The following is a 24,947-nucleotide window of genomic DNA, read 5'->3' as shown; positions in this document are numbered from 1 at the left end:
GTTACAGGGTCATCTCTATTTCAAGACACATACAGCCAAGATCTAGACGTTCTCAGTTTCACACAAATAATGTAAAGAGCGTGGTAAGATTTATACCTGTTTTAACCAAGAACAGGTGTGAGGCTTGGCTCTGGTTTGGCTCTGAGCCTGGCGAGAAATCTGGGCTATTTCTTTTCATCTCTGTGGACTTTGTCCTCCCAGGAAGGGGGCCCAGAATGCTGCTGACGTCATCCTGAGGAGCCAGTGCTTTCCCTGTGCTCACCTCTTAAATGTCATCTCCACTCCACCCCCAAGTAACAGTCGTTCACACCCTATGGTAGGGGAAACTGAGGCTCAGCTGGGCCGTGCACCCTCTCGCTGGGGCCACCACAGCGGCCTCCTGCCATGCTGCTGGGAGGGAAGGGGCTCTGGCCACCATGCCCTGAAGCCCCCCAAGGGCCACAGTCCCGCCGCCAGAGCAGCACATGCGTGCAGCCCACGTCGTGCCCAGCGTGGAATTGGGGACGCCGGAGGCACGGGAATGGCTCTGCTTCAGCCCGACTGTTCCCTGTTCTCTCCCCTGAGTGTCAGAGTGCTCGGACAGAGGGCAAGTTTCCTGCCCAGAGCCTGGTGGAAAACGAGAGAGAAGTGGACCCCCGTGAACACGGTGCCACGGCCCGTGGAGGCCAGGCGCTGACCACAGGCCTGGACACGGCCCAGAGGAGCCCCTGGGGTTCCAGTCTCGAGGCCAAGCAGGTCAGGGGGCCTGCAGCTGTCGGGGGGGTACAGGAACCCACGACCCACCCTGTGAACATAGCAGGAGCCTGGGATCAAGGACAGGACATGGGGCATGTCTTGGGCCTGGAATTTGGCAGGTGTGTTAGGGGACTGGCAGAGACGGCCGGGGGCGGGCTGTGACCCAGTGTCTACTTTAGACAAGTCATTCTGGCCATGCTATGGAGGAGGGGGGCTGGAGCACAGGAGTCACCAGCCACCAGAAAGCTGTGGCCAAGGAGCGACCCGGCCTGGCCTGAGAAAGCCCACACAGGTGTCTGCGGATGGGAGAAGCCCCTGGGCTGAGGTCCGATCAGGGGCCACCTCACAGGACAAGTCAGGGCACCTGCTGCCCTTCCTGCAGACCTTGGCTCAGCCGTGGGCGTCCCCACGTCACAGACGCGGAGTCCCCCGCGGGGTGGTTCTGCAGACGCACCTGCGGGGCAGCTCTCTGTGAAAGGGTGGTCTTCTTCTCCTGGTTTGTTAGAGGCGCCACTGCCTGGATCCCTGGCAAGAAGCAGGGCTGTTGCTCGGGCTCCCAGCCCCCAGGGGCACCGCCGTCTCCTAGGAGGACGGGCACGGCTATTTTAGAGCTGGTTCTCCAAGGCCAGCCACTCCTCCGGCCACGTTGGGGATTAAGGACTCGGAAAGCCTTAGCCAGCAACAGGATGCTCAGGGCAGTCCTCCCAGCCCCTCCCGCGGGCAGAGCGGAGGGCTAATGACCGCCTTCTCTCCTGATGCTTCTCAGGCCAGAAGCCTCTAGAAGGAACCTTGCGATAACCCGCCCAGAGGCCCAGGACCACCGCCTTGGGGCCCCCCGGGGGGTTCCCACGCTGCAGACTGGCTGCGGCACACTGGGGTGGGTCAGGCGTTGCTGGCCGCGCAAGGTGTAGGGCATGGGGGGCTGGAGCGGCCACGGCCGGTGGGATGGGAGCTCTGGGGCCGCCTTCTGTGTCGGGTGCCATGGAGTATGCCCAGAGCGGTGACTTCATTCCATCCCAGGACAGCACGATAGCCCTGAAGGAAGGTACGCCGGCCAGGAAAGGCCTCAGGATGCTCTCGCGGTCAGGTCTCCCCTCCCCCTTCCTCCAGCGTCTGCTGAGGACTTCTTCACTGGGAGCAGGTTTGGCAGGTGACGCTTCTGTCCCTGGGTCACCTGATCCCACCTCAACCCCACTGTACATCCACAGTCTCAGGGGAGGAGCTGGGGGAGAAGGACACACCCTCCCACCTGTGCTTATTGTCTCAGTTTCTCCAGCACTGTTTTCCCGAGAGTAAGACGTGCGTCCTTTACCTGAGAAAAGGGCTGGCGTTGGGACCCGAGTGTTGTATGTGCGGTCCCAGAACCCTTGTGTGTCACAGCTGGGACCCGCGAGCCTGGGACCCGGCCCCAATTACGGGATGTCTGTCCATCCCTTGGGGGCCCCCCCTCACTAGCTGACCCCACAGCCCTGCCCCCGGCCACACCGTGTTGGGGTTGTTATGCTGCTGTCGGCTTCTGAAAGCTCAGGGAGACGGTGTGTGCACTTTGGGGTCTGCAGTTCTCGAGTCAGGTGCCCGGCCGGGGCCCGCTGACCTGCATCCTGGCCGAGCCCTGTGACGACACCTGTCGACAGCTCCCAGCAAAGCTGCTTATTGGATTAGTGGGCACCCGGCCGGCACCGCAGCGGGAGGAGGGGAGGCTGGCCTGTTCCTGCTGCTTCGGGGAAACCTCGTGTGGTCCGAGTTGGTCTCTGACTTGCAGGGCACTGCTGGGTCGGAAGGCAGCACCCCGGAAGTGCGTGCTCCCCTTTTCGCTGAGCAGACGGTCTTGGCAGCCCCGGCCCCTTGGACGCAGGCCGCGTAGGTCTGGACCTAATCCGTCTTCCTTATCCGCTGCTCAGAGGCTGAGAGCCACTCAGGTCACTGGTTTCCTTCTCACGCACTTTCAAGGGTCCGAAGATGCTGTCCAGCTACTCGGCCTGCCTTTTCTCGGGGGTGTGTGCCGCCCTGGTGGCCCTGGCCCTGGCCTATTACTTCTACTGGTGAGTCGGGCCTGGCGGGCTGTGGGCCATCCCAGAGCCTCGGCTGTAGCGCTTCCCCCTTCCTGACCCGTGTGTCACAACGTCCCTGCTCAGGATGGGGACCTCATGGTCGGCAGGGCAGAGCTCTGCCCAGGTGATCCCCACCTCTCCAGGTGGGGCATCTGCCCCTCAGTGAATGCTTCTCTGTTTGGAACATTCCTGGAGAAGGTTCAGGGACTGCACGCCTGTTGCCAGCAGGTGCTCGGTGAGCTTCGGGAAAGGAGCAATGCCTGATGGGGAGCGGAGTTCGCACCCGCCTGCTTCCCACCGTTCCCTCACCTCTTGCCCCCGCCCCCCCCACCGCTAAGGTGGGTGCTGGGATTTGCAGGGTGGTCTGAATGCAGTAGAAGGTGGTAGTCCCAGGGGAGGGATGACGCCTGATACCCATGGATACTGAGCTGGTTTATGGCGGATCAGCAGCGACCCTTTCGGGCTGTCAGGACCCACCTGCACATGGGTTCTTGCTGGGAGGTGGGGGTGCAGGAGCTAGTGCCACACGAGCCTGGGCTTCTCCAGCCCCACCCACACGAGGGTGTGATGGTGAATGGGGCGTGGGTGCTCTGGGCCACCCGTTCCCATCTGTAAAATGGGTACCGTGTCTGCCCCGTCTGCTCGAGACGGCAGCGAGCCTCATGGGGCCGGCGTTTCTCCCACAGGGTGGCTCTGGGGAAACCCAAAACCCCAGGCCTGGGGCTGGCTTTATGTTTTCGAGCCAGAGAGCGTGGTAATTTCCGGTGAAGAGACATCGGCCCTTCCGAAGGCTCTGTCCCACGGTAGTTTTGTTTTCTTCAGTACACACGCGGCTGGTTGGGAATTGTCCTCTCTGGAAGCTTTCTCTTCTCTTGATCCGATTAACGTCTCTTCTGTGTCTGAGGAGGAGGAGGGAGCACGGCCTTCGTCAGACGGGGCAGGACGTGTCCTCCAGGACACAGTGGCCCTTTCCTGCCCACCAGGAACTGGGAGCCCCTTCCCCCAAAACTCTATATTGTTATAGAATGAATTTACGCCCTGCAGGTGTTTGCATTTTAGATCTTATGTAAACATGGTAGAACTCACAAAGAGAATTACACAGAAAGCTAAACACATGCGTGATTGAGGGGAAGAACTAGCCCAGGTGAGGGAGTTCCGACTAAAGGAGTTCTGGTCTTGGTGAGTGCAAGGTGGCTCCCAGGCCCCACGGAGCCCCCACGGGAGGAGCCTTCACTGACTTTTATCATAAACTTCAGGACACTCTGGGTGGGGGGGGAACACCAGCCCAGGTGTGGCGGCAGCGATGGTGCCCCACCCCACGTCCCCGTAATGGACGGCGCATGGGGGTCAGCAAGGGAGAGGCAGCTCACCTGATGCTGAAGACGGGCTGCCTGCGGGCCTTGTGGGACGTGGTGGCGCCGGCGTCAGGCTTGACCCGCCGCTCAGACCGTCCATCTCGCCGGGCACCCACACGTGTCCCAACCACTCACCACTCCATCTGCACATGGACAGAAACCCAGATCAAAGAACATTTTTGCAGCTTGTTGTGACCTGTCTGGAGGAGTCGGGCAGTCCTTGTCCCTGTCCTTGTCCCCCACGCTCAGAATGGGAGAAAGGTTGAGGTTTTCCTTATCTGGGTCCTGCTGCGGACTGGCGAGCGCTCAGCCGGCAGGCCAGAGGCCTCCCCGCTGTGGCCAGCCCCGCTGGTCCGCGGCGGGGCCAGGAGAGAAGCACTCCATTCTGTTCAAGACGCCTCGGCTTCGTGCGTTGGTAAGCACTTCAGGGAGAAGGCTCAGGGCCTCCCGCGTTCTTTCCGTGGCTCTGCTGCGCGGCCCGGCCCCCTCAGAGGGCTGCAACCACCACCGCCCCTCGACATCACGGTACCAGGAGACAGCCCTTCTCGTCCGCTGCCCTCTTGCGGGCGAGGACTTTCTCCAGAGCAGGCTTCTCCGCGGGCCCAGGGGTGAGCCCGTCACTAGCAAGAGGGCTGGTCGCAGCCAGAGTGTGGCCGGGGTGGTGGAGGCCACCGCCCAGTGCTGGAGCACCTCTTTCTAAAGGAAGGGTGGCAGAGCTGCGGGGTCACAGAAGACCTCACGTGGAGCCCCTGGCCGGCGAGAGGGGTGCGTGGGAGCTCAGCAGGTCTGTCTGCAGAGTGGCCACATTGGGGCACAGTGGCTGGGGCGGGGGCAGCCATGCTTTTCTCAGAAAGCCTCGCGTCACATTTGGATGCAGGACCCTGGGACCCACGTGTGAGGTGTAGGGGGATGTGGGTCCCCGCTCCCAAGCGTGCACCTGCCATCTCATCAGCCACGGCTCTACTCAGCCACATCGCCGGTGCGCACCTGTGTTCAGACATCGCACCCTCCTGGGGCCCACTGTGAAATACACGCTGGACTTGTTTGTGCTTTTCTTTAAGTTGTTGGATAATATTGGGGGTAAAGGAGCCTGCCGACCCCCATCACGGGGTACGACCTGGGAGCCCAGTAAAATCCACTTTGCGCCTTCCCACTGCCGAGGAGTGGCGTCGTGTGCTGGAGGCTGAGAACCGGGAGGCAGTCTGGGAGCCGAGCAGTGGCTGGCCTCGTGGCCTCCAGGGAGAAATATGGAAGAGCTGTGTTGCCCTCCTCTCGTGTCTTAAATATTTAATGAGGTCATTGGACTAAATGCCATTTGATATGGTGGCTTAGGCATTTTCCTCGTTTTTAAAGAGTAAAAATTCCTGCCGCTAAGAACCGCCCTCATAGGAGAAAGACATTTTAGCGGCTTGTCTGCAACGTATGAGGACGCTTGGCAGAGGCCTAGGGTGCTCTCACTTCCAGCGCACTGTCGGCGCCCCCGCGGGTCCCCTCTCTACGAGCGCCCGCCAGCAGCTGCCCCAAGCTGGTTAGTTGACAAGGTCCCCCATCATCGTAGCTGAAATGTAGTCATCCCTCTGGAGTCTTTTGGAAAGGCTGCACCTAGCACCAAAGCCCTTATTGGAAATCACAGCAGTAGCTGTTTTTAGAAGTTAGTGAGTTCTGACCATGTCCAATAATGAGATTTTCACCATGTCCTTCAGGATACGTGTGTGTGTGTGTGTGTGTGTGTGTGTATGTAAAGAATTAAAATTTCACTGACGTTGGCTGCCCCAGGGAAAGTGGGTCTGAATTCGTGAAGCTTACAAGTAAGAGGTACTAAAAGCTGTACAGAATACAGTTTGAGGAAGTGATGGGTCAGACCGTTTCTTCCCTGTGGGGCTCCTGAGCCTGAATCCCGTGTCTGCAGCTCGGAGCGGGGCACGCGGGATTTCCCAAACTAATGTGACCGTGAGACCCTCTTGGAGCAAGTCATTTCTTGGGATCAGTGTCTGAATTGTGTGGTTTTACAAATGCTCAGAATGATTCAAGCATCTGTTGTACAGAACATGGCGCCCTAGTTTGCTGGCTTGGGAACCCGAATGCCCACTAAAAGTTGGCTTACTAAGGATCTTTTAGACGTCAGTGTGTTTATGAGGTAGGGAGGGACCCTGCAACTTGAAGATTTTTCAAGAACATTCAAACAGAGCCACTCTGTGGTACTGGTAGAAAAGGTTATCTCATCCTCCGTTTCAAATAAGAAACTGAAATTGAAAATGATCACATCACGTGCGGAGGCCACAGACCTGGGACAAGAATGGTTTCCTGAGCCGTGGGCCCCATGCGCTTGCTTCCAGCACCCGCTCCTCTTCAGTGGACGACAACGCGGTGGGTGTGGGCGACCCTCCCGGGGGCGGGCATGTTAGCTGACTTGACTTTCTCCAGATCATCTTCACTGGACTAAGTGACAGAGGGACTGTTTTCATCACATCAAGTAATCTTTTCACAAAGGATGAGCAGAAGTTACATTTTCTGAAAACTGGCCTATCTCAAGACCACTGTAATTTGTCTTCATTCTTTGTGTCTCTCTGGTTCTGGTAGAGAAGAAATGGTGTTCGGAGAGAGGAGGATTTAATAAAGGACCGACTTACAAAGGTGCAGGCCGAGATCCGGGAAAGTGGCAAGAAGGTGAAAACCGTGAGTCGGCACGTTCTTGGGATGGTGTCTTTCGTTGCAGCCAGAGCCGTGGGGACGGGAAGGGTCAGGGAGATGCAGAAGGATCATGGAATCCAAGTTTACTTTCCCTGATCCCAGGGTCAAAAGTCTGTGAAATTTGTGAAGTGGCCACATTTCGGACTGCGCAGAAGCATCGAGTCCTGGGGAACGTCTGCGGTGCCCCACTGCTCTTGAGCCAAAGTTTCTGGCGGAATGCTCCCGTGACCCGGGTGCCGCGCTGGTGTGCCTGCAGGGCCGACACGGTGCTTCTGGTAGGCACGAGCCGTATCTCCTGGCCCCATCAGCAGGCCCGTGGCTGCAGATGTTATGTAGAAAGATCAGTGTAATGGGAGGGAGCTGGGTGGGAAGGAAGACTTAGCACAGTGGGGGTCGCCGTCTGCTGAGCGCCGTTGCTCAGGGTTGGGTCCCAGACCCGGAGTGCTCTCTGCTCGCTCTCCGGTGAGGAAATAGGACCAGCGCTCCTCTATGCATGTAGGAAAATCAATCTTGGCGTGGTTTAGAAGGATGAGAAAGAGGCCAGCGAGGGGGCAGACACCTGGGGGGGGCAGTTAGAGACCTTCCTCCCCACCTTGCGGCCATCCTGCCGTGGGGTTGAATCCTCTCCAGGGCCCCATGCCTGCGGGCACCCAGCCTCCACAGGGCCGCGGGGAGGGGAGCATCGTCTGCAGCCCGGTGCCTGTCGTGGGGAGGCATGGCTGCAGGGTCATCTGGCTTCACATGAGAATGCCATTACAGAGGAATTGGGGGACAGAACGGGTTGGGTGTCAGCTATTGGGGGTTCGGAGAAAGCAGAGGAAAAGAGAAAGCATGGGAAAGAGGCCATGCTCAGGGAGAGCAAGGGAGGAAAACCTAGGAATTCCATTTCCACACCTACTTAGAAATCGTGGATGGGGCCATTAGGGCCCACGGGATGCGACTGCCCATAATATCTCCCCAGACTCCAGCAGTTTCCGATTTGTCCTGGGAAACCTGATCTCACAATGGGAAGCTCTCCCGGGGGTGCAGCACAAGGGGGAGCAGTGCCTGCTTCACATGGGGTCCAGCGGCTGCTGTGGAGGCCAAGCCCAGGCCCGTTCCCCAGTGCTCGAGGGGGACATGGACTCTCTTGTTGCCAGTGTGATTAAAAATTAGATTTAAGAGAGGTAGGGATTCAAAATGAGATAAGCGAAGTGGGTTTCAAATGGCTGTCCTCCACTCCCCTCAGAGCTGTGGGAGAGCTCCCACGTGTCCCTTCCTGTCCCCGGACATAGGCGCGGTTTGGAGAAGGGCACCTGTCACTCAGCAGTTGACTCTTAGTTGAGCTTCCTGCCTGAATATAAACTCAGAACATCTCAGATATATGTTTTATAGTACATGTGTGCACATGTGTGTATGAGGGCATGTGTGCCTGCATGTATGAGAGCATTGTGCACGTGTGAGCATGTGTGCGCATGCATGAATGAGAGTATGCGTGCAGTGCACGTATGAGAGAGTGTGCACATGCATGTATGAGAGTGTGTGCACATGCGCACACAGGTGTGCATGTATGAGAGTATATGTGCACATGCATGTATGAGAGTGTGCACATATGTGCACGTATGAGAGTATGTGTGCACGTGCATGTATGAGATTGTGTGCACATGCATGCACGAGAGTGTGTGCACATACATGCATGAGAGTATGTGTGCAGAACACATATGAGGGTGTGTGCACATGCATGTGTGTTTGGGAACTCGGTTGCCACACCCGCCCCCATTGGAGGGCATTCTTCTGCTCTGGCGCCGCCAGCTGCCTTGGTGTGAGGCACACCTGCTGCGTCCTGCAGGCCCAGGGACTTGTCACAGATCTATTGTGTAGTCACCAGGCTGTGGGAACTTTTCACATCCCTCCTGCCTCCCACCACGAACATCACTGCTCCAGCCAGTAAAACCGTCCGAACCAACTCAGAGACACAAAGGACGCTGGAGCTTGCAGAGCTGGGGTAGGTGTGGCATGGCGGGGGCCCGGAGGTGCTTCTGCAGCTGCGCCCCCCGCCCCCCACCCCTGCTGTTCATGCTCGACTCTGGCCTTTTCTACCTGTCAGTCTTCCACAAACATCACAGTGGAAGCAGACCCGGCACCCACCGCTGGGGGAATGACAGCCCTACCGTCCTCGTCCTTGGTCCATGGTTCCCATTCCCTTCTCAGAGGGCACCTGCTGGGACGCATCTCACCTTATGGGGGGTGGCCTGGGGCCAGGGCCCCTTTGATCCATGTGGCTCTTCTAGAAGCCCGTTGCCTGCAGGGTCTCCAACGAGTCCGGAGACATTGGCGGTTCCCATTAATCTGAGCCCCAAGCCGCTTCTCCTGCGAGCTTTGTGCACCTGCTCCCTGGAGACCCACGGCCTGTCCTCATCAGGCCAGAGTTGAGGCTCTAGGAGGATGCCGTTGGGGGGACGTACTCCAGAGGTTCTGGCCACGTTGTTCTTCCAGGAACCTTTTCGTGGCCATGGTATGATGGTGTGTGAGAGGTTCGAGATGAAGCCGTGCTGCTGGTCACAAACGTATGCACAGTGAGGGCGCGTCGTCCGTGTAGCAAACTGGGACGGTTTGTCGATGCAGACCTGCTCCAGTAATAGTGACAGAAATGGCGGTGGGGAGCCAGGAGTTAAACCCTGTCACTCTGCCCTCTCTGCCTTTCACAGCGGGGCGCTGCCCACGCGGTCTTGGCCTCGGAGGACCAGGGGCTTCCTCCTCCTGCCCACGCCAGGAGTCTTCTGGCCCCCAAGGAGGCTGCTGCACCTCGGACACCTTTTCTCACTTGAAGAGGGCAGAGGGCAAAGGGCATGGCCAGAGGCATCTGTCTCTCATCTTAGGAAAGCAGGCGCCTTCCTGGAGGTCCCTGCGGACTTCTCCCCTGCATCTCCCTGCCTGGAACTGGGCCCCACGCCCATCCCCAGACCAGCTGTTCCAAGAGGGGGTGGGGTTCCTTTATGGCTTAGATCTGGGGCTGGGGTGCCCTCTTGGGGTTTGATTCCACCTGGCATCGTGTGGTGGGGGGAGCCTGCAGAGGCTGCATGGTACTCATGGGCCCCGAGGGGAGGTTTTCGTATGTCTTTTAATTGGACCTTTTTTACCCGTTGGTTGAGAAAATATGTGATGCTTAGATTCTCATGAGCCTGGTAATGGCGTAAAGTCAATTTTGTCTTCTGTTCATTGTAACAGCATTAAATGTGATAGAAAGGGGCGCCTGGGTGGCACAGTGGTTAAGCGCCTGCCTTCGGCTCAGGGCGTGATCCCGGCGTTCTTGGATCGAGCCCCACATCAGGCTCCTCCCCTATGAGCCTGCTTCTTCCCCTCTCACTCCCCCTGCTTGTGTTCCCTCTCTCCCTGGCTGTCTCAATCTCTGTCAAATAAATAAATAAAATCTTTAAAAAAAATAAAATAAATGTGATAGACAAATGTGCCTGAGTGCAGATATAGCAGGAGGTCAGTGCACGTGTGAGATGGATCGTCCGCAAAGCAGGTCCCACCGGTGGCTGCTGGATGTGCGGGCCGCCAGCTCCACTCGCCTCCGTGGGTCTGCCCGTCCGCTCAGAGGCCAGGGCCTCACACTGCGTTATCGAGGCTCTGTAGTAGCTGGGACACCTTGTAGGCCCTCCTTGGTTCTTTCTCTCGGGTTTCTCGGCGTCTCTTTCCTGTTTGCTTTTCCAGATGAGCTGCAGGACCTGCCTGTGCGGTTCCAGGTGAGGGTGGGGGCCTGTTGGTATTTTAACTAGGATTCCATTGCATTTATAAACGAACTTAGAAAGAATGGTGTGTCATTCATGCATGTATTGCTACCAAACGGCCCCAGGCGTACCGCCCGTAGCGGCCGCCGCCTCATTGGCTCAGGATTCTGTGGCTCAGCACTCTGGGCTGGGCCCCGTGGGGAGGCCCCGCTGCTGGTCCCGCTGGACACAGCACGGGGCCGTGTGTCCTCATCGTCCCATCGCTAAGTGCTTAGACCGTGAGCGTGCTCCCCACTTGCTTTAGGGGCAACCCCTAGTCTCCTGGACCTCCAATTCTTCTGTTTCTGGCTGCTGGCGAGATAGTGGAGCAAACTAGGACGCCGGGCATTGAAGCTGGGGGAGACGCCAGCAGCCGGGAGCCCCTACCGTTGGTGCCTGGCTTCCTGGGTTGCCCCGGGGTCTCCGATGACCCCCTGGGGCCCGTGCCTGGAACCGCGAAGTCAGAAGTAGCTACACCTCTCTGTTGTCTCGGTGCCTTAGTGACTTCACTTAGAACTCGTGATTGGACGTTCCGAGATCGTGGCTCTCCGTCCGCTGTCTCTTCTCTCCACCGCTCCGCACTGTTCTTGGTTATGGCAACGGTTCGGTTACAGCCGCTTCTCTTGGGCCGACAGGCTGCAGACCTGTCGTCTGCAGACAGTGATGATTTTACTCCTAGAGCGTTCGACTTCGCGCTGGTTCCAAATGCTGCTGAGGTTGGACCGGCAACAGGATTATTAGCGGAGTAATACGTCCCGTCTTCTGGCCAATAGAAGGATAAGGTGGTCCCTGTAAGTGCATTTACTCAGGGACTAAAGGCAGCCCCTTAGAGCCTCAGAAAGAGGATTGTGTTTGTCTAATCTGAAGTTTTAGTTGGACTCATAAAAATACCTTTTCTGCTTCCTAGCGTTGTTAAGTAACACGCAGACGGGATACAGCCCTTTCCCTCAGCACCGTGGCGAGCTCAGGGCGGACAACAGTGGCTGCATTGTGTTCTCACGCGTGGTGTCATCGAGGGGCCGCGGGGTGTGCACAGTGCCCCTGACGCCGGCCACCCTCTGAGCTGGTGCCCCCCAGGCCGCGGGCTGGCTCTGCCCCGCCACGTCACTGTCAGCAGGATGTCTGCGGCCAGCGCCCCTGTGGCCCCCTGCTCACATCAGATCGGCTGTGGGCCGGGGAACCATCCAGACACGCTCTTCTGGGCCGTGTTTACAGCAAGAGCAAGGAGGAGCCTGTCAAGGAGCTAGAGTCCTGCTGTGAGTGAAGCGTGTTTGCTTCTGGAAGGCCCCTGCTGGCTGCTGAGGAAGCCTGAGGCTTCGTCCTGGCTCTGGGCTGCATTTTAGATGGCTCGTGTTGCCACCTGCATGGCTTAGGGTAGTTGGGGAGTGTTTGAGAGAATGCTCTCTCTCTCCTCTCGTCTCTGTTTTCAGTAGTCTGTCCTGTTCACAGAGCGTGTCCCCCGGGGCCGTCTGACGGCGAGAACTCTCCACACGCACGCCGAACACCGGGGTCACGCCGGGGGAAGCCCCTGTGTAGCCGGCAAGGCCTCGCGTTGTGCGTTGTGCCTCCGGGTCTGCTGTGGGCCGGCCGGGCCGGCGCTCCCGTGTGGGCTGGGAGAGCGGCCGGGGAAGAAGGAAGGGGAAGCTAGCGGCCACTCTCACCCTGCCTCATGATGGGCTTTGAACGTGGGTGACCGAAGTCCACAGAACTCAGCCGTTCTGACCCTGTAATTCAGACCACGCACCTAGAACGTAAAAACAATGCATTTCTGGCGTCTTTCACGTCTTCTGCCTTCACCAGCCCGTCTGCCCGAGGTTACATCACTCTCCGAGCGAGCCCTCAGGCCAAGTGAGGCCGTCGGGCCGCGGTCACAGTGGCTGAAAGGCGCCGGCGTCTCTTCCCGGGCTCTCGGGGGCCGGGCCCACGGGCCACCTGCAGAGGCAACTGCAGTGCCACGTAGGGGGCAGGGCCGCGGGGGCGCTTGATGCCAGCGGAGGGTCCCGTGCTGCCTCCCCGCTGTGACGTGAACGCAGGGGGCGGGGGCAGAGGCGTGAAAGGCGCAGAGTCCACATGTGAATGAAATGGCAGCCCCTCCGCACACGGTCCCCGGCCGCCACGGTGACAGTGTAGAGGACGGACCGCAGGTGACCTCGGTTTCTGTTCCTGTGTAAAGGCTTTGTTGGAAATACAGGGGTTTCCACAAAGATGGGGCGGGCCCTGGGAGGATATCTGGAGGTCAGACCATCGGACTGGCTAGTTCATGAAGAAGAGGGACAAAGGGACCAATGCCGGGCAGAGAGGGTCCGCGGGCGTCTGGTGACGGGCCTGCCCTTGAGCTCAGGGGGGCCGGGCCCGGCTCGTTCACCAGCAGGCCCTGGGCGGTGGCGCCAAGCTTACCGGGGGATGTGGGAGCGGCCGGCACGCTTCTCGAGTTACGGGGCTGGGAACAGGCCCGCATACCTGCACGAGGTGCATGCCCTCGCTGGGGCAGCCGGTCAAAGCTGCTGGGCAAAGCCCTGCCGGCCAGGCGGCTTCAGCCAGAGCCGTTCACTCCCACAGCCTGGAGGCTGACGTCCAGATCAAGGGCTTGGCAGGGTTGGTTCCTTGCAGGGCTGTGGGGGAGGAAGCTGCTTTCAGAGACGTCCCCGCCCCGTGTCTTCCCATGGTCTCCCTCTGTGGGAGGCTGTGTCCTAATCTCTTCTTATGAGGACACCAGCAGATTGCATTACCGCCCACCCCATGACCTCATTTAATGCAATCACTTCTTTAAAGACCCCGCCTCCAAATACAGCCACATTCTGAGTCCCAAACTATCTTTTGGGGCACGCAGTTCAGCCATAATGAGGGGTGCCCCGTGGAGCCTGAGTGCCCAGGCCCCTCACGTGATGGTGCTGAGCTGGCCCAAGGTGCTTCTTCGCTTCCCCTCACGGCCCTGAGCCACAGGCAGTTCGGCGGCAGGAACCTCGGGCTTGGCATTAGCAGCAAAAGCACCGGGAGGGACAGGGTGTCAGAGCCTCAGAGGGTCCCCGCTTCCTGGGGGGCGGGGTGCTAGCGCTGGGAGGAGGGTCTGGTATGGTCCCCAGTGCTTCCGGCCCCACTGGAAGGAAGGCTGGCTGGCTTCCCCAGAGGGCCAGCATCCCTGCAGTAGCCAGGGGCACCGGAGCTTCCCGTGAGGCCTCATTGCTGCTCTGTGAACAATTTTAGCTCAGTCTCGCCAAGCTGCCTGGCTCGCTGCCCCTCTCCAAGTCAGTTCTGTGCCTTCTAGCCCGGAGGGGGTGGCACACCCTGTACCCCCACTTCGAGGAGGGGGAGCGTGCAGCTTGTCCCTTACCCCAAAAAGGGGGGTCCTGGCAGCTTGCCCAGGGGCACAAACTCAGGAGGCAGCCACCTCACCGTCAGGATCAAGCTGTGTAGATGCAGGCTTCTGGAACATCTAGACCTATTACCTAATGAAGGGACTTAGAAACAGGCCCAGGCTTCCTCCTTGCTCGGCGACGGCGTCTGAGCATTAGTGAGAAGGTGCCAAGTGAGGGGGACAGGCTGGCTGTCCTGCCTCCAGGCCTCTGAGAGTGTGCCGCGTATGCAGTTGGCGTCTTCTGCGGCCCAGGTGCTGGGGGCTCATCCAGGGGTCCTTTAGGTAGGGTGACGGGACAGGTGATGGGCTGCGTGCTGGGCCTTTTCTCCTCTCCGTGTGTCAGACACATACCTCGGGGAGCAGCTTTGCGGCCGAGGGCTGGGCTCTGGCTCCCCTGTCCTGACCAGCAGGTCTTGAAGCCTCCGGACCTCAGTTTCTTCATCTGTAACATGGAGGTCTGGACTCCAAGAGCCCAAGTCATGGGATTGATTATAACATTATAGTCATTGGGAAAATGCAAACGAAGATTGCCGTGTGATACCATGACACCCCGGATTGGACTCGGACCTCCGGAAGAGTCGTGCACCGTCAGGAAACGGATACGAGTGAAATCCCCGCGAGCACAGCGTCGCGTCATCTGGAGAAGCTCAGATGAGCGCGCCCCAGCACTGCGGACCGTAATCCTGGCGCGTCACCGGACGTCCTGACATGGAGCGGCCGCAGCGGGAGCGCCCCGAGCGCCGTCGTGAGCAGCAGAGATGACGTGCGGACGACGTTTGGGATGGAGCGTCGCCCTGCGGCCGAACGCGAGCGTGGGTGTTCGTGCGGATTTCCGTCAGAGAATCTTAGACGCCGAAGTGCCATCTACTATATTACGATAAGGTCCCGCCGAGGAGGCACACAGGAGATACAAAGTCAAGGGAAAATAGAGCGAACTAGGTTTCCTGACTTCACAGAAGAGCTCGGAGCTGTGCGTTTTGCACAGACAGTGGTGGTGGCTGGCGGGCACCGCGGGCATCAGACCCCACGGGCGGCATTTAGCAGAATGGCTTTCTATTTAAAAAGTAAAACAACGTGCCAGAGTGTGTGCCCCTCGCATATTTAAACTTGAGTTTAAACATGCAGAGCCTGACTTAAACTTGTCTGGTGATAGTTAAGCCGTTTTTAAGCACTCTCGGCAGCCAGAGTCGTGCCTCCCCCACCGCACTCCTGCTGCACCCATCGAGGCCGGGGACAAGTGGGGGCGTGTGGGCCGAGCGGGGCAACGTCCAAGCAGACGGTCGGCACCGGGTGCTCTCGTGGGGTGGGTGTGTGGGAGGACCCCTGGACCGCTGCAGCTGACGTTCCTTAGGATGGAGTCTGGCCCACAGGGAGCAATGAAGTCATGCATTTGGACCCCAGTTCCGGGGCATCGGGCCAGAGACTGACAACCCAGGAAGGTGACCAGCAGCAGGGCAGAAAATGCCAGCCTCAGGAGAGCCCAGGGCCATGCTCACCCTCGGGTCCCGGGAGCCTGGGAGACAGCAGGTGGGACCCACCTAGGGTGACTGTGGGAGGACGGCAGGGTGGGAACGTGAGCCGTAAAGAAGGCTAATGGTCAGAATGAAGCTCCGGGCCAAGACTAGCCCCACGCCACGTCCATCAGCCCTCGTCAGAGCCCCTGCTGAGCCCCGGGCCTGGGCCAGGGAGGCCAGCTGGACCCCGGACACCAGCATTCCAGACAGGAGTGTGTGGTGCTGGTGGCGAGGCCATGAGAAATGTCTAGGGGTGGGTGAAGCTCTGCAAGGAATTCTGGGGATGGACTTTCAAACCAGAGACTCAGGCAGCCCAGGGACTGGTGCTTTGTAACCTTGGGGTTGAAATAGATTCCCGACCGAGAGCCTGCGTTCACATAGAGACGTGGGCTCGAACGCGCATGGCCAAAGGCTGCACACGGCTCGACGCCATCGGCAGGTGAAGCGGCAGACCGGAACCTCGGTGCCGTGGAAGGTCGCCCTGCGTTCGGGCTGAGCAGTGAGGCACACGTTGTCCTGAGCCACAGGGTGGGTCCTGTGTACTTCTACTCATGTGAGCCTAGAGGAAAGGAAGCTGGATCCACGGTGCTGGAAGCTGGTGGCGTTGCCGGGGCCTGGGCGGGGGTGACGGGAAGTAGCCTTGACCACGGCCGTGGCTTTCCAGGTGCCATCACTCTGCACACCAGTGAGCGCATCTGAGCTGTGCGTGAGCTGCACCTTGATAGACCTGTACCTCGTGCCCCAGCGATGGACTCAGCAGGTTGGCCACGGAACCTGGGAATCTGCTTTGAAAAGCATCACAGCTGATAGGGCAATCTTGGAGCTGGCTTCTGGGGACCCTGCTTATTCTGAGCCGTGTGGCAGGTGGTGGGGTTATGGGTAGAGCCTGGTCTCCGGGGACAGTGGGGTGCAGAGAGCCCGCCGTGTGCCAATCAGGTGCCAGAGGCTGGGCAGTGATGCAGGGTCCGGACAAAGCCATGAGCTCTAGTGTAGGGAAGGAGTACGTCGGCAGGCCTGGCCTGGCTGGCGCATTCGAGACTCTGCTTTCCCTGAGCCGCCCCGCCCCTGGAAGGAATGTGGACGCAATCTCAGTGCCTGCTTGGAATCTGGTCCTACTGCTTCTCACGGTGTGACCCTGAACAAGCCGCATCTCCGTGCTTCTGTTTACCCGGAGGCAAGTGTCCCCAACAGCGTCATAAGAAGTGTCTCTGCTATCCCCGGATGTTTTTGCCGTGTCCCCAACAGCATCGTAAGAAGTGTCTCTGCTGTCCCCGGGTGTTTTTGCCATGTCCCCAACAGCGTCGTAAGAAGTGTCTCTGCTGTCCCCGGGTGTTTTTGCCGTGTCCCCAACAGCGTCGTNCGCATCTCCATGCTTCTGTTTACCCGGAGGCAAGTGTCCCCAACAGCGTCGTAAGAAGTGTCTCTGCTGTCCCCGGGTGTTTTTGCCGTGTCCCCAACAGCGTCGTAAGAAGTGTCTCTGCTGTTCCCGGGTGTTTCGTGTCCTTTACATCTGAAGGGTCACTTACGGTAACTACAGAGTGATGAGTCAGTAACAAACCATCCCAGCACTGGTGTGAGACTAACACTGCCCTTCATTACCCTCCATGTCCCGGGGTCAGCACTTCAGCCACAACGGGCTGGTGGGTCGGGGCTGCTCGTGGGGCTGTGGGCCTCCGGAGGCCTGACTGGGCCTGGATGGTCAGCTGTCACATCCAGGACCCATGGCTCACATGTCCTCCTGACACGGCAGCTGGCTCCCCCCCAGAGCCAATCACGTGAGGACCAGGGGCCGGGCAGAATTGTGCTTTTGCGACTCAGCCTCAGAAATCACAGCGGCCTATTTCCAGCACAGTCGGTTTGGTCTCGGGGGGGCAGCTGGCCCCGTGGTGCCCCCAGGTGTGCTCAGCTTGTCAAGTGAAGCAGGACCTGCCCTGGAGAGTTGGGGATCCTGTCTCACTCAGAGCCAGCTCCGTGCCCCATCCCCAGAAAGCGCGCAGGCCCCGCTCCCGCCAGCCAGGTCTGCAGGCGCGTTGGCCACGGGCAGCCCTGAGTTTGGATCACAGCTTCCTGCTTGGTTCTCTGCCACAATGGGGGTTACAGGGCAGCTCACGGAATAAGCAACCAAGAAATATGTGAGCTTCGGGCTTCACCGTTGGAAGTAAGAAAGGCAGGTGAAAGGGGGAGAGAAACTGGTTGGGTCCCTGGGTGAATCACCAAGCTGTGTTAGAGCCCAAACAAAGGCCGTCAGCTTCCCGGTGCACGACGGTTTGGAAACTGAAGAGTTGAGATAGTGTGGATCTGTTTTTGTAGAGATTTCATGTCCAGTTTGATCTTCTAAATGATGCTAAGAAAGTCTAAAATAAAAGCTCTCTGTAATGCTTTTTCCTAGAGGCGATCAATCACTAGCAATATTTGGGGGCATTCATTCTAGTCTTTTGTTCCTTGTGTGCGTGTGGTGTACGTGCCGGGAGGGGGTGACATGTGAGTGGCCTGTGTGTCACTTCCAGAAGGAAAGGCCGCCGAGTGTGGCGTGGGTGAGCCGCTGGCCGGGGGCTCTGCCACGAGCCCCGCGATGTCTCCTCCGCATGCAGCCGCCAGGTTCCGGGCGCCGTCCTGACCGCTGTCCCTGTGCTTTCCAGGACGGCTGTTCTCAGTGAAGGACCTTGTACTCGCTACTGAGTAGCGACCATGGGCCTGCTCGCCTACCTGAAGACCCAGTTCATCGTGCACCTCCTCATCGGCTTCGTGTTCGTGGGGAGTGGGCTGGTCATCAACTTCGTCCAGCTATGCACACTGGTCCTCTGGCCGCTGAACAAGCAGCTCTACCGCCGGCTCAACTGCCGCCTCGCCTACTCGCTGTGGAGTCGTGAGTGTTGCCCGCGCCGCGCTTGCCGGGGAGGTGGGGCCGGGCGGCAAGTGGGGAGGGACGGCCTTTGTGCCAGACGATCTCCCTGCCGGGGCGGGGTCCCTGGGGGTGGGGAACGCTCCCATCGACGTGACCGGAAGGCGTGGCCTGGCTGGCGAGGCCCACACCGGACGGAGGGGCTGCCCAGGAGTGGCCGGCAGACAGGCTGAAAGATGCTCCGCCCCGGACTCCCCACTGGGTTGAGCCGTATGACGTTCTGACAGTCGAGCACTTGGACCCACAGAGGACGTGGTTTTGTATGGTTTAACGTAGTACTTTGGATATTTGAGGACAGACGTAAACTCGGTTCGCCGGCTGCCAGGACACGGGCCAGTCTCGTCTCCCGCAGGCTCGGCATCGCGAGGCATCCACAGGTGGCCTGTCTGCTCTCTGGTACATATGTGAGCATCTGTCTGGGGAAGACGAGGCCTCTTGCCCACCTTCGATTCAATATACATGTGTCGCCATGTGTGCACACGTACGTGTGTGCGTATAGAATCAGTCTCCACCTGCCGGGTGGACGGAGACGCCAGCGCTTGACAGCAAAGCCCACTGTTGCAGAGCTGAACGCGGGCGCGGCAGCGTGCAGGGCGCCCGGCGCATTGTAGGAGGGTGCCTTGCCTGCGGTTTCAGCACCTGAGGCAGCTGTCCTTGTTGACCGGTAGTCCGCAGAGTGAGAATGTATCCGGAGAGTCACTCCAGAAGCACGTATCTGTACAGATATTCTCATTTTATCACTTTTACGTGACCACGAAACTGGCTGCCACCTGTCGTGGGGAAGGAGTACGGTAGTACGGTGAGTGCACCGCGGACCCCCCACAACCGTGACGAGCGAGGGCATCTCCCCGCTGACACAGAGCCGTCTGCAAAATACATTTCCAAGCCAGAAAGGAANCAGATATTCTCATTTTATCACTTTTACGTGACCACGAAACTAGCTGCCACCCGTCGTGGGGAAGGAGTACGGTGAGTGCACCGCGGACCCCCCACAGCCGTGACGAGCGAGGGCATCTCCCCGCTGACACAGAGCCGTCTGCAAAATACATTTCCAAGCCAGAAAGGAAGGTACACAACAGGGTGCTCAGTGCACTACTGTTTTCTCCAAGGACAGCGTGTTCGTGCTGTGTGTGCACGTGTCTGTGCCTGGTCGTGGCTGGAGGGTCGCCAGGGGTCGCCAGGAAACTGAACACCCAGGGAGTGGAGGAACGAGGGACATCTACTTTTTACTTTTTTATGCTTTACTTTTGCTTATTTACTGCTTATTTGGTTTTTATTTTCCTTTAACTTTTTGTTATTTACATTTATTTATGTATATGTCTGACTTTGTGCTGTTTACATTTCTTAGCTTAAGACCATGTTTCTTTTATAGTAAAGAGAAAACAATACCCATTTTATATCCTTTGGGAAACAGTGGGTCTCCGTTAGCCTCCCAGCTCGGGAGCAGAGACGGGAAGACTGCCGAGGAGGCCCAGAGGCCCGCGGTGTCCCGCAGCCTCGGCCGAGACCAGAGAGCTGGCCTGTAACTCTAGCTTGCCTTACACGCGTCATAGCTTCAGTTCCGGGGTTGGGTTTCTCTTTCGGATAAAAGAGGATTTTTGTAGGGGTGGGGGAGGGAGAATTAAAAATCCGATCGTGGGAAACATACGAGCTGCTCGTGAGTATAATTGGGTGAGATGAATACACCCCAAAAGGGCAAGTACTAAATAATGAAAACTAAATTGTGGACTTGACCTGAAGCAGGGTTGTAAGGTTGAAACACTCCCCAGCAGCTCGGTCCTTGGTGAGGCTGGCTTGTCAGCGCGTGGCTGGGGGCACAGGATGCAAAGGGAACCTCTCAGCCCCCCATCCCCTCAGCAGACAGCGGGGAGTGGGGTGCTGGCACAGGGCCTCGAACTTGCCTTCCAGGGCCCCAGCTGGACCCACTGCAGGCCAAGGGCCCGGATCTAAACTGGACCCGGAGCCGTGGCTGGGGTGGAGCAGGTCAGCAGCGCCCCTCGGGATCAGCAGATCTAGGCTAACACCTCCCACATTACGTTTGTGGGTCTCGCAGATGAGGACAGAACAAATGTGGACTCACAGTCAGAGGACAACAAACGTACAGCAAATTCAGACAGAAGACACCGGACAGCGACAAGAGTCAGACAGAACTTCCATAAATAGAAATTGTAGAGTATCGTGGGAGTGAACTCCGTGGATGGCCGTGACGTCACGTCGGACCCAGCTCGCGGGAGCCCGGGCACAGCGGCCGCGAGTGTGCGGCAGAGCCCCGGGAGGACAGAGTGACACGGGGCTGAAAGGGGGACGGGGAGAGAGGCCAGGTCTGTGGAGGGACGTGGGCAGGCGGCGCGGGAGACAGAGGACCCTCCGGGGCGGGCGAAGACACGGTGCTGTGGCTCCATGAGGACAGCACGCTCCCAGCAGGGAAGATAAACCAACACGCACACTCAGACCCTCCCCAGGGAGGTCCCAGACCCCGGGGACAGAGAGCAGGCGCAGAAGCACCCAGACAGGAAAGCCTGAGGGCCGGCAGGGATGGACAGACGGACTGACGGTGGTCTTCCAAACACAGGTGACATAGGAAGTCTGAGGCCAGCCAAGAGCGCAGCACTCACGGCCCGCAGTTACGCACCCGTCGTTCCCGTTGGACGGTGTTCTGTAGGGTGAACGCAAGCGTCCTAACGGCAGGGTCTTGGGTGCCGGGAAGAGCGCAGCCAAGAGACGCTGGTGAGGAGGCCCGTCTGAGCCACCCTATTAAGTAACGACCATGCCCAGTTTGTGGGGCCCAACCAGGCACAGCCGAGCGGCGGTGGGGCGAGGGGAGGGAAGGGAGGGGGTGTTGGGGGGAGAGTTCCAGTCCCACTGGTCTCAGTTTCTGGTATTTGCCGGGAGGACAGCGGCTGTCTCGACGTCAGAAAGGTGGGGTGGGAAACACATCAGACTGACTTGAGAACTCTTAGAAGAAGACAGGTTAAAAAAGCAAAGACAAATCCATTTTTGTAAAAAAGGCAACAAAGTGGAGGAAAGCACGGAAACAAAACCTGTCTCCCGGCAGGAAGCAGACTGGAGGGAGCCCCTCGTGCTGGGAGGAGCCCAGACACCCACGAAGAGCGCCGGCCTTCTGTTGTTGAGCGCGAGGCTGTGGGAGCCCCCGAGGGACCCGCTGAAGCGTCCCCCTCCGAGTCGGGCTGGGTGGAAGGCTCCCCCAGACCCCAGGGGCAGGCGCTGAGGGCTGGGATCGCATCGCTGTGTCAGTGACCCTCAGCCACTGCGGTGCGCTTGCTGGCCGCGTACTCCTCACCCCGTGACGCCCGGCGCCCTCCCGCTGGCCACCCTGAGCCCGTTCCCAGTGTGACCCTCGTCCGGCCCCTGGCTCCCTCTGGCCCGGCCACGCCGAACCTTCCTGGCTGGAAAAGAGAGAGAATGGCCTCCCTTGGAGCCAGTCGAGTCAGTGCAGGCAGTGTGAGAACAGTGATGGCCAGCAAGTGGCTGAGGCAGAGAGCTTGCTCCTTCTGAATGAAGGAGATCACGCAGAAAAATTAGCGCCGGGCCCAGGAGCGCACCGGCAAACCTCTTCAGAATGCTCCCCCGCGGGGCCGGGACCACGGGCACGGATGGCAGCCTGGCAGCCACATGTCGCGCTCCACAGAGAGAGAGGCTGCTGGTCTCCCAATGAGCGGGGCAGGCCATCCCCGGCCCGCTCTCCCCTCGGCTGGCAGACGCAGCCTCCCTCCGATAGAGCTGCTCTCCCGGATGGGGCGTGGCTTGCCCTCGTCAGAACGTCTGTAGGGGATTTGGGGTGTCTGTCCATCTGTCTTCAGTTCTCCCTGCTGGCCCCCTCCCAGGCCAGACCTCTGGTGTGTGGTCAGGAAGGCGAAGGTCCAAGTGCTGGCCACGGTGTGGGGGTGAGTTAGGAGGGCAAGCCCGCCTGCCAGCGCGCGTCTGCGCGTGGGAATGCCACCTGTGTCCTCGTGCGCACCCGGCCTCCACCCGCCCACGCGCACCGACCTGGCAGCTCTGCTGTGGCGATGACCTGGGGAAGGCCCAGGTGTGGTGGTGATGTGCTCGCTTCCCTCCGTGCCCAGATGGCATGCCTGTGTTTCTGGCAGCCTTGGGGCAAAACCCGCGTCCCGTGCGGTGGTCCTCTGCCTGCAGAGTGTGGCTGGGCCATGCCCCAGTGTCCTGGTCACTGTCCGCACTGGGCGCGAGTCGTGCGTTTGCTCCGCGGCTTCTGTCTGGGAGGCAGTCGTGGAAACGAGGGGCATGGACACACGGTTGTGAGCGTGTGTGAGGCATATGTTGTTGAGCCTAAGTGAAAAAATGGTTGCGAAAAATGTCTTTTTTAGAAAATTCAGTGTCTTGCATTAGTCCTAGACACCCGCTCTCTCTCCCTCTGTCTGTGGTCTCTGGGTGTCTCTGAAACACAGGGGTGGCGGGGAAGGCCGGCATTCCTGCAGCATTGAGCGTGAGGCGGCCGTGCTGCGGAGCACCTGCGGGGTGGGGGCTGCGACGTCCTCTCACAGGTGGGGCCGCGCAGCTGGCGAGGGGGCCACCAAGCCAGCCTGTGGCTCAGCAGCGTGCTGCACTGCCCGTGGTCCTCTCAGATGAAGGCTACGAAAGCACAACTTGCACGTGTCCGCGGCGGCATCGTTCCCAAGAGCCCACAGGGGGAGCACGTCCAGTGATGCATGAACGGATAGAGAAAATGCGGTCCGTACGTGCAGTGGGAAATTATTCAGCCTTCACTCAGGGACTCCTGCTACAGCTGGCAACACGGGTGAAACTGCAGGACGTCATGTGCAGTCCCAGAAGGACATCGTGCCGCCCCTTTCCGCTTGCAATCAGCCACGCCCTAGAGGGGCACGGGGTTTGTGACGCGGGGTGCCGTCCAGCCCTGGACCCGGCGATAACGGTGCAGGACCGTGCGCTGAAGCTCTGTTAGGATGGCGTGTCTCAAATGTTCTTCCTAGAATAACGGAAAGAACGCCCCCAGTCCCCAGCAGATGACTTCAGAAACCACAGTCTCCACATGGTCCGTTGTGAACCAGCTCACCCCTGGGACTTTGCCCAGGCCCTGCCAGGGCTGCCGCTATCGGATGAACAGTAGCCAGAGGGAGCAGGAGTGGGAGCGGGAGCAGGGCTCCTGGCCGGCGTGGGCAGCTCCTGGCTGTGTCTCTCCTGGGGGAGGCGGCTGGGGCCCCATCAGCAGGGGACACTTCTAGGTGTGCAAGCGGCTGGCCTTGGGGCCTCTGCTTTCCTTTCTTTTCTTTTCAACAGCTTTACTGAGACAAAATTCACCCCTTTAAAAAGTGTATGGTCCATAGAGTCCAGTGATTTTGGTATATTCACCCCAAAAAGAAACCCGACACGCATTCAGTCACTGCCCATCCCCCCACCCCCTGCGATCAGTCAGCTGCTTCCTGTCGGTGGGTTTGCCCGTTCTGGACATGGCATATACAGTCCCTACAAGTCAGTCCTTCAAGACGGACTCTGCCCGAGCAGAGTCAGGGACCAAGGGAGAGCCCAGCACGTGCGCGGCAGCCGTCCCGGCATGCGTTCCCGGCACCACCGTGCGGGGCTCCCATGTCTCCGTCCCCAGGCGGGGGAAGGGGTGCCTCTCTGTGGTTTGGGTGTGTCCCCCCAAAGGCGGATGGCGCTGAGCACCTTCCCATGTGCTTGCAGGGACATGTCTGTTCGGATCATCCATCTTCCAGTCTTGCGCCTTTCTCCGGGCCATGAACTCGGGATAGCAGTGGCCAGGGCCAGCAGGGTCACTGCTGCCGAGCTTGCCTCCGACAGGCGGCCTTTTCCGCTGACCCTGCCTCGGGTTGACCCTTGGGTGGAAGGGACCGTGTCTGAGGGGCAGACCTTCCATTCGGCTCCCACCTTGAGGAGAAGGAAGGTGGGAGCCCAGAGGCTGCAAGATCAGCAACAGGCCGGGGGCAGAACTTACGCAGCCCTCACCTCGGCTGGGCCGGTGGGGGTGCCCCTGGGGAAGGAGAGAACAGCCCTCTGGTTCTGGGGTGTTAACGTCATGAGTGTTGGCCCATGGAGTCCTCCAGAGGCCCTGTTAGGAAGCCACTATTTTTTCCTTTCTGTAAATGGGGAAACTGAGGCCCGGGCAGTCAGGCATGGAGCCCGCTCTCCTGGCCTCCCTCCCCAAGGGCCAGTCCCATCAGAAGATGGATGGGCTGGTGTCGAGCACAAAAACAACAGGGCTGTCCCGTGGTGATCCTGAGCCCGAAAGTCGTGCTTCTGGTCTGCGAGGTCACCTTGTTTGGGATGCCTGGCCGTGGTGGGCATGCGCCAGCTGACGGTGGCTCGGCACAGCCACACTGCCAACCACGGTGGCCCTGGCGCTGGCCGTGTGCGTCCACCCACCCCCTGTCCTCCCATTCTGTGGGTAAAATTGACCGTCCCTCAAATCACAGCCCATGTGGGAATCATAATGGAACATAAAGACGTCCATCTAAAATTACGGTTTTCCTCCACTTCTGCTTTCCTTTTGTCTTCTCCCTGACTTTTGCTTGAAAAAGGTCATTATAATTTTGGAAAATTAAATTTATGAAACATAAACCATCAAAACTCATTT

At 59.1% G+C, this 24,947-nt stretch overlaps 1 protein-coding gene across 4 annotated transcripts in view; it reads left to right on the top strand.

Annotated features, from left to right (window-relative positions):
• The window catches only part of AGPAT3 (1-acylglycerol-3-phosphate O-acyltransferase 3), a 90,260-nt gene that overhangs the window by 52,552 nt on the left and 12,761 nt on the right, over positions 1-24,947 (top strand). Inside the window, exons 1-3 of one of the 4 annotated variants that reach the window (XM_002925876.4) lie at positions 6,430-6,508; positions 6,722-6,817; positions 18,093-18,319. In XM_002925876.4, the coding sequence (XP_002925922.1) occupies positions 18,142-18,319 (178 nt within the window). In that variant the 5' untranslated portion in view covers positions 6,430-6,508; positions 6,722-6,817; positions 18,093-18,141. Of the gene's footprint in view, positions 1-6,429; positions 6,509-6,721; positions 6,818-7,084; positions 7,108-18,092; positions 18,320-24,947 lie in introns of those variants that run through there. The other 3 variants (XM_019806596.2, XM_034654913.1, XM_034654918.1) reach the window with 3 other exon arrangements.

This window comes from Ailuropoda melanoleuca, chromosome 1, assembly GCF_002007445.2.
Source record: "Ailuropoda melanoleuca isolate Jingjing chromosome 1, ASM200744v2, whole genome shotgun sequence".
NCBI lineage: Eukaryota > Metazoa > Chordata > Mammalia > Carnivora > Ursidae > Ailuropoda > Ailuropoda melanoleuca.
Note: the sequence above shows the minus strand (reverse complement) of the source record. Positions and strands in the feature narration are given on the sequence as shown.